The sequence below is a fragment of the Caretta caretta genome, chromosome 12, assembly GCF_965140235.1.
Source record: "Caretta caretta isolate rCarCar2 chromosome 12, rCarCar1.hap1, whole genome shotgun sequence".
NCBI lineage: Eukaryota > Metazoa > Chordata > Testudines > Cheloniidae > Caretta > Caretta caretta.
Window position 1 is genome coordinate 18,799,926 of NC_134217.1, and position 9,467 is coordinate 18,809,392.

Here is a 9,467-nt window from a genome sequence, read left to right on the forward strand (position 1 = left end):
CCATCAAGCCTGATAAGGGGTTTGGGGTGAGGAAGGGGGCTCAGGACTGGGGTTGAGGGTGTGAGGGGATGACAGCTCCGGCTGAGGGTGTGGGTTCTGGTGTGGGGCTGGGGATGAGGAGTTTGGAGTGCAGGAGGGGGCTCCTGGCTGGGGTTGAGGGGTTTGGAGTGCAGGAGAGGGTGTGGGGTTTGGGTGTGAGGGGGGCAGAGGGTCGGGGTGCAGGCTCCGGGAGTGACTGGTATGTCCCTGCAGCCCCTAGGTGCAAGGGTGGCCAGAGAGGCTCCGTGCATTGCCCTTGCCTACAGGCGCTGCCCCCACAGCTCCCATTGGCTGCAGTTCCTGGCCAATGGAAGCTGCAGAGCTGGTGCTAATTCAGGGCCTGATTTAGAGTCCATTGAAGTAAATGGATGTCTTTCCTTTGATTTTAATGGGCTTTGTATCAGGCCTTTAAACCTTAAGCTCAGGTATATGGACAGGAAAAATAAGGAAGTGCAAGATCTAAAAGTTGATCCAGAAGAAATATTTATTTCCTCCTGGTGAGGATTGCCACCTGGAATAAAACATTTTTCTTTCTTTGAAGGAATGAGCTGCTCTCTTAGAACTAATCAAGACGACAACAGAAATTATCCTTGTTCTACTCCTGGGGGGATTCTGCACCAAACATTTAAAATTCTGCAAAATTCTGCAGATTTTATTTGTCAAAATAATGCAATATAATCACAACAGTTTCAATTGTTTTGGTAAGTGATTTAAACTACAATACAGAAAAAAAGTCACAATAACTATTCAGCATTTCCTAAACATGTGAAAGCTAAGTTACAAATACTTGGTAACTAATACCCTGCATTCCAGTTATAATCCTGGATTTTCATTTGAATTACATTACAGAACACCAAACGGGGGGGTGGGGTAGAATGTCATTTTAAATTGCTCAAACTGTCACACATGAAAGTCATACAGTTTTGCTAATCATTGTCCTGGACCTAGCTGTGGACTTTGGGAAGTGCTTGGTTCTGATTGTACTGACATTTTATTGACTGCTTGGTAAATGTTTTATTTGCCCTCTTTTTTTTTTTTTTTTAAATGGGTAAGTAAAAATCTAACCCCATTGTGCCACTTTGGCACAGGGAAAAAAGTGACACAGCGCATAGATCTTCCTAGCTGATTCCCTTACTGTCATTTATAAGGCTTTACATCACTCTGGCAATGTAAGGGCCTTAAAACTTTTACAGGTTTTTATGCTCCTGAGGGAATTGACTGTTAATTATTCAATTGTTAGTTAACTGTTCCCATTCTCAATGTTATTCTGCAGACAGGTTGCTATATTTCTGCCTCAGAGAATGAGATCAATTAACTATCAACAGCAACAATAACAAAATGTGTTTGTTTTTTTACAAAAGTTATTTTCTTTAACTTAAAAACAAACAATTTTCAGTAACATGATACTAATATTTAATTAAGTGCTTTTTCAATTCTCAAGAAGTTGCATTTTACTAGGCAGGCAGGCTGCCACATTTCTGCCTTGGGGACAGAGCCTTCCTTCTGCATAACAAAAAGACGTACCCTCCTCCACACTCCTCAAGCTGCAGTATCAAGAGAGAGGGACAGAGTCTCTCTTGAGTGTCGGCCAGCCGTGCCCCCTGGCAGTGATCAATATCTCCCACTCAGGCACGCATGCCCAGCTCCCCTTCTCCTGGAGTGATTTGCATCTCTGAGGGTATGTCTACACTACGAAATTAGGTCGAATTTATAGAAGTCGGTTTTTTAGAAATCAGTTTTATATATTCGAGTGTGTGTGTCCCCACAGAAAATGCTCTAAGTGCATTAAGTGCATTAACTCGGCGGAGCGCTTCCACAGTACCGAGGCAAGCGTCGACTGCACTGTGGGTAGCTATCCCACAGTTCCCGCAGTCTCCGCTGCCCATTGGAATTCTGGGTTGAGATCCCAATGCCTGATGGGGCTAAAACATTGTCGCGGGTGGTTCTGGGTACATATCGTCAGCCCCCCGTTCCCTCCCTCCCCCCGTGAAAGCAAGGGCAGACAATCATTTCGCGCCTTTTTTCCTGAGTTACCTGTGCAGACGCCATACCATGGCAAGCATGGAGCCCGCTCAGGTAACCGTCACCCTATGTCTCCTGGGTGCTGGCAGACGCGGTACGGCATTGCTACACAGTAGCAGCAACCCCTTGCCTTGTGGCAGCAGACGGTACAGTACGACTGGTAGCCGTCATCGTCATGTCTGAGGTGCTCCTGGTCGCCTCTGTGAGGTCGATCAGGAGCGCCTGGGCAGACATGGGCGCAGGGACTAAATTTGGAGTGACTTGACCAGGTCATTCTCTTTAGTCCTGCAGTCAGTCCTATTGAACCGTCTTATGGTGAGCGGGCAGGCGATACGGACTGCTAGCAGTCGTACTGTACATCTTCTGCCGAGCAGCCATGAGATGTGGATGGCATGCAGTCCTTCTGCACCGTCTGCTGCCAGCCAAAGATGTAAAAGATAGATGGAGTGGATCAAAACAAGAAATAGACCAGATTTGTTTTGTACTCACTTGCTTCCCCCCCTCCCCTGTCTAGGGGACTCATTCTTCTAGATCACACTGCAGTCACTTACAGAGAAGGTGCAGCGAGGTAAATCTAGCCATGTATCAATCAGAGGCCAGGCTAACCTTCTTGTTCCAATAAGGACAATAACTTAGGTGCACCATTTCTTATTGGAACCCTCCGTGAAGTCCTGCCTGAAATACTCCTTGATGTAAAGCCACCCCCTTTGTTGATTTTAGCTCCCTGAAGCCAACCCTGTAAGCGCCCCTCCCAGCATCAGAGCAATGGCAAACGATCGGGCATCTGAGAGTGCTGTCCAGAGCAGTCACAATGGAGCACTCTGATGGGGCTAAAACATTGTCGCGGGTGGTTCTGGGTACGTGTCGTCAGGCCCCCGTTCCCTCCCTCCCTCCGTGAAAGCAAGGGCAGACAATCATTTCGCGCCTTTTTTCCTGAGTTACCTGTGCAGACGCCATACCACAGCAAGCATGGAGCCAGCTCAGGTAACCGTCACCCTATGTCTCCTGGGTGCTGGCAGACGCGGTACGGCATTGCTGCACAGTAGCAGCAACCCATTGCCTTCTGGCAGCAGACGGTGCAATACGACTGGTAGTCGTCCTCGTCGTGTCCGAGGTGCTCCTGGCCACGTCGGCTGGGAGCGCCGGGGCAGACATGGGCGCAGGGACTAAATTTGGAGTGACTTGACCAGGTCATTCTCTTTAGTCCTGCAGTCAGTCCTATTGAACAGTCTTATGGTGAGCGGGCAGGCGATACGGACTGCTAGCAGTCGTACTGTACCATCTTCTGCCAGGCAGGCAAGAGATGAGGATTGCTAGCAGTTGTATTGTACCATCTTATGCCAGGCAGGCAAGAGATGAAGATGGCTAGCAGTCGTACTGTACCATCTTCTGCCGAGCAGCCATGAGATGTGGATGGCATGCAGTCCTTCTGCACCATCTGCTGCCAGCCAAAGATGTAAAAGATAGATGGAGTGGGTCAGAACAAGAAATAGACCAGATTTGTTTTGTACTCATTTGCCTCCTCCCCTGTCTAGATCACACTGCAGTCACTCACAGAGAAGGTGCAGCGAGGTAAATCTAGCCATGTATCAATCAGAGGCCAGGCTAACCTCCTTGTTCCAATAACAACGATAACTTAGGTGCACCATTTCTTATTGGAACCCTCCATGCAGTCCTGCCTGAAATACTCCTTGATGTACAGGCACACCCTTTGTTGATTTTAGCTCTCTGAAGCCAACCCTGTAAGCCGTGTCGTCAGTCGCCCCTCCCTCCGTCAGAGCAACGGCAGACAATCGTTCCGCGCCTTTTTTCTGTGCGGACGCCATACCAAGGCAAGCATGGAGGACGCTCAGCTCACTTTGGCAATTAGGAGCACATTAACCACCACACGCATTATCCAGCAGTATATGCGGCACCAGAACATGGCAACGCGATACCGGGCGAGGAGGCGACGTCAGCGCGGTCCCGTGAGTGATCAGGACATGGACACAGATTTCTCTGAAAGCATGGGCCCTGACAATGCATGCATCATGGTGCTAATGGGGCAGGTTCATGCTGTGGAACGCCGATTCTGGGCTCGGGAAACAAGCACAGACTGGTGGGACCGCATAGTGTTGCAGGTCTGGGACGATTCCCAGTGGCTGCGAAACTTTCGCATGCGTAAGGGCACTTTCATGGAACTTTGTGACTTGCTTTCCCCTGCCCTGAAGCGCATGAATACCAAGATGAGAGCAGCCCTCACAGTTGAGAAGCGAGTGGCGATAGCCCTGTGGAAGCTTGCAACGCCAGACAGCTACCGGTCAGTTGGGAATCAATTTGGAGTGGGCAAATCTACTGTGGGGGCTGCTGTGATGCAAGTAGCCCACGCATTCAAAGATCTGCTGATATCAAGGGTAGTGACCCTGGGAAATGTGCAGGTCATAGTGGATGGCTTTGCTGCAATGGGATTCCCTAACTGTGGTGGGGCTATAGACGGAACCCATATCCCTATCTTGGCACCGGAGCACCAAGCCGCCGAGTACATAAACCGCAAGGGGTACTTTTCGATACTGCTGCAAGCTCTGGTGGATCACAAGGGACGTTTCACCAACATCAACGTGGGATGGCCGGGAAAGGTGCATGATGCTCGCATCTTCAGGAACTCTGGTCTGTTTCAAAAGCTGCAGGAAGGGACTTTATTCCCAGACCAGAAAATAACTGTTGGGGATGTTGAAATGCCTATATGTATCCTTGGGGACCCAGCCTACCCCTTAATGCCATGGCTCATGAAGCCGTACACAGGCAGCCTGGACAGTAGTCAGGAGCTGTTCAACTACAGGCTGAGCAAGTGCAGAATGGTGGTAGAATGTGCATTTGGACGTTTAAAGGCGCGCTGGCGCAGTTTACTGACTCGCTTAGACCTCAGCGAAACCAATATTCCCACTGTTATTACAGCTTGCTGTGTGCTCCACAATATCTGTGAGAGTAAGGGGGAGACGTTTATGGCGGGGTGGGAGGTTGAGGCAAATCGCCTAGCTGCTGGTTACGCGCAGCCAGACACCAGGGCGGTTAGAAGAGCACAGGAGGGCGCGGTACGCATCAGAGAAGCTTTGAAAACCAGTTTCATGACTGGCCAGGCTACGGTGTGAAAGTTCTGTTTGTTTCTCCTTGATGAAACCCCCCGCCCCTTGGTTCACTCTACTTCCCTGTAAGCTAACCACCCGCCCCTCCTCCCTTTAATCATTGCTTGCAGAGCCAATAAAGTCATTGCTGCTTCACAGTCATGCATTCGTTATTCATTCATCACACAAATAGGGGGATGACTACCAAGGTATCCCAGGAGGGGTGGTGGAGGAGGGAAGGAAAATGCCACACAGCACTTTAAGCACAGCACTTTAAAAGTTTACAACTTTAAAATTTATTGAATGACAGCCTTCTTTTTTTTGGGCAATCCTCTGTGGTGGAGTGGCTGGTTGGCCGGAGGCCCCCCCACCGCTTTCTTGGGCGTCTGGGTGTGGAGACTATGGAACTTGGGGAGGAGGGCGGTTGGTTACAGAGGGGCAGCAGTGGCAGTCTGTGCTCCAGCTGCCTTTGCTGCAGCTCAACCATACACTGGAGCATACTGGTTTGGTCCTGCAGCAGCCTCAGCATTGAATCCTGCCTCCTCTCATCACGCTGCCGCCACATTTGAGCTTCAGCCCGCCACTTACTCTCTTCAGCCCTCCACCTCTCCTCCCGGTCATTTTGTGCTTTCCTGCACTCTGACATTATTTGCCTCCACGCATTCGTCTGTGCTCTGTCAGTGTGGGAGGACAGCATGAGCTCGGAGAACATTTCATCGCGAGTGCGTATTTTTTTTTTCTTTCTAATCTTCACTAGCCTCTGGGAAGGAGAAGATCCTGTGATCATTGAAACACATGCAGCTGGTGGAGAAAAAAAAAGGGACAGCGGTATTTAAAAAGACACATTTTATAAAACAGTCGCTACACTCTTTCAGGGTAAACCTTGCTGTTAACATTACATACATAGCACATGTGCTTTCGTTACAAGGTCGCATTTTGCCTCCTCCCACCGCGTGACTACCCCCTCAACCTTCTCCCCTCCCTGTGGCTAACAGCGGGGAACATTTCTGTTTAGCCACAGGCAAACAGCCCAGCAGGAATGGGCTCCTCTGAGTGTCCCCTGAAGAAAAGCACTCTATTTCAACCAGGTGACCATGAATTATATCTCACTCTCCTGAGGATAACACAGAGAGATAAAGAACAGATTTTGGTTGAATGCCAGCAAACATACACTGCAATGCTTTGTTCTACAGTGATTCCCGAGTACGTGTTACTGGCCTGGAGTGGTAAAGTGTCCTACCATGAAGGACGAAATAAGGCTGCCCTCCCCAGAAACCTTTTGCAAAGGCTTTAGGACTACATCTAGGAGAACCGCAAATGCCAGGGCAAAGTAATCCTTTCACATGCTTGCTTTTAAACCATGTATAGCATTTTAAAAGGTACACTCACCAGAGGTCCCTTCTCCGCCTGCTGGGTCCAGGAGGCAGCCTTGGGTGGGTTCGGGGGGTACTGGCTCCAGGTCCAGGGTGAGAAACAGTTCCTGGCTGTCGGGAAAACCGGTTTCTCCACTTGCTTGCTGTGAGCGATCTACAACCTCCTCCTCATCATCATCTTCTTCGTCCCCAAAACCTACTTCCGTATTGCCTCCATCTCCATTGAAGGAGTCAAACAACACGGCGGGGGTAGTGGTGGCTGAACCCCCTAAAATGGCATGCAGCTCATCATAGAAGTGGCATGTTTGGGGCTCTGACCCAGAGCGGCTGTTCGCCTCTCTGGTTTTCTGGTAGGCTTGCCTCAGCTCCTTCAGTTTCACGCGGCACTGCTTCGGGTCCCTGTTATGGCCTCTGTCCTTCATGCCCTGGGAGATTTTCACAAAGGTTTTGGCATTTCGAAAACTGGAACGGAGTTCTGATAGCACGGATTCCTCTCCCCAAACAGCGATCAGATCCCGTACCTCCCGTTCAGTCCATGCTGGAGCTCTTTTGCGATTCTGGGACTCCATCATGGTCACCTGTGCTGATGAGCTCTGCATGGTCACCTGCAGCTTGCCACGCTGGCCAAACAGGAAATGAGATTCAAAAGTTCGCGGTTCTTTTCCTGTCTACCTGGCCAGTGCATCTGAGTTGAGAGGACTGTCCAGAGCGGTCAGAATGGAGCACTCTGGGATAGCTCCCGGAGGCCAATACCATCGAATTGTGTCCACAGTACCCCAAATTCGAGCCGGCAACGTCGATTTAAGCGCTAATCCACTTGTCAGGGGTGGAGTAAGGAAATCGATTTTAAGAGCCCTTTAAGTCGAAATAAAGGGCTTCATTGTGTGGACGGGTGCAGGTTTAAATCGATTTAACGCTGCTAAATTCGACCTAAAGTCCTAGTGTAGACCAGGGCTGAAGCTGCTCCAGGCACGCTGAAACAAATGCACTGCCTGGGCTGAATTGAGTTGAATTCTGTCAGGAGTAATATTATTCAGAAAAGGGTCAGGTTATATCAATCTTGGTGAACACAGCTCTTCTTCCAGCAAGGGAAGCTTGACCAAAGTTCTTTCTGTGGAAAACTGTTGGTTGTGCTTCCAATGTTAAAAGATTGGTGCTACACCCCAAAATATTGCACAGCATCACAGGATTCCCCTAGACATAAGCTGAATATACAATAAACAAAAGTGGTTTAAAGTACAGAGTATAGTATGAGACATACAGACATTACAAAAGCAGAATGACCAATTTCCAATGATATCACCACAGGGATCTTGAGCTCATTATGTCAAATTTGTAACACCCCCACTGAGAAAGTTTAAAAAAAGTCAAAAAGAAAAGGAGTACTTGTGGCACCTTAGAGACTAACCAGTTTATTTGAGCATAAAATAAAGTCAGACATTAGATGTCAGAAGGTTTACAGATTCCAAGCTGCCACAGTTTCCCAGCACCTAGAAAAGGGTCCTTTACTGCTTTACCCAGCCCTGTGCGAACACAATAGCAGGAAAAACACTTCAGGGCACTTTTTAAAAATCTGGCAGTCTACTTTTTTTTTAAACATAAAACAACTTTGTGCAACATTACTTAGAAGCAGAAATGCTATATCAAACAGGGTGTGTTTAGTGGGGGGAGAATGAGAGTGAAGATTCATGTCAAAGAAACAGATTAAAATTAAGTGAATTTAGTAAAAATGTCATGTTTGGAGTCAGTTTTAAATTGTATTAATTTCATGGCTTCTGAATTGAATTGAGCTATTTGAAATGTCTGTCTGTGAACATGACACCTTTTAACTGTCACTGTAATCCAGAATTTGAAGGTGATGGTTCTGTATTAAAGTACCCTGTTGAGTAGCATCCTCTATGTGAGAGAGTTTGTCTGGGAATGTGATGTGTACCTATCTTGGGAGCTGCAGCTGAGAGGCTGAGATTCCCACTTCCTTTACCCAGATAGCAGAAAGGAATAGCTTTTCTAACAGTTTTTTCTAATAGTTTCTAACAAAACAAAATTTCAACAAAAATGGACTTTAAAAAATCTAGTTTTCTGATCAGCTTTAGTGTAAACTGTTCCCCTTGTTGTCTACCCACTATTCAACTGTATCCTACTTCAATTATTAATCAGAATGGGCTTCCAAGTTTGAAGAATTGCAAAGATTTAGAACAGCAGAACTGCAGCAGTGTGAACCCATGTGTCCTTTCACCCACCCAGCTTGGACTCTGTTTAGATACAAAAAGAAAAGGAGTACTTGTGGCACCTTAGAGACTAACCAATTTATTTGAGCATAAGCTTATGAGCTTATGCTCAAATAAATTGGTTAGTCTCTAAGATGCCACAAGTACTCCTTTTCTTTTTGCGAATACAGACTAACACGGCTGTTACTCTGAAACCTGTTTAGATACAGTTCTTCAAGTGCTTCCTCTTGTCCATTCCAGTATAGATGTGCGTGCAAAGCATGCACCATCGCCAGAAGACTTTTTTCCCTTTGTGGTGTCTGTTGGGTCGACTCTGGTGCCCCCTGGAGTGGCGCCTTCATAGCACAGTATATAGGCACCTGCTGACCTGCCGCCTTTAGTTCTTTCTTTCTGTCTGTGGTGGTTGCTGGAATGCTCTTACCTCTTGCTCAACAAGGGATCCCCATTGTGGTCTTCTTCCTGTAAATAGATTATAGATAAGTGTAAATAGTTAGTTTTCTGATAAGCACCTGCCCTGTGGGGCTCTCCTGCCTGGGCCCCAGGGCATGCAGTGTGCAGAATGCTGGCAAGAACATGCCACTTAGTGACGCTCATAAGAGCTGTTGGAAGTGCCTGTGAGAGGGTCTTATCTAAAGATAAGTGCTGGATCTGTAGGAACTTCAAACCAAGAACCAAAAAAGAGTGAGACAATAGACTGAAATTCC

At 47.7% G+C, this 9,467-nt stretch overlaps 1 protein-coding gene across 1 annotated transcript; it reads right to left on the minus strand.

The window, feature by feature from the left end:
- Window positions 1-5,451: 5,451 nt before the first annotated feature.
- LOC125620818 (uncharacterized) lies at window positions 5,452-7,514 on the minus strand. The gene is made up of 2 exons (XM_048816983.2): window positions 6,552-7,514; window positions 5,452-5,963 (listed from the first exon to the last, which is right to left on the minus strand). The coding sequence occupies exons 1-2, from the start codon at window positions 7,132-7,134 to the stop codon at window positions 5,452-5,454; spliced, it is 1,095 nt and encodes a 364-aa protein (XP_048672940.2). The 5' UTR covers window positions 7,135-7,514.
- Window positions 7,515-9,467: the final 1,953 nt, after the last annotated feature.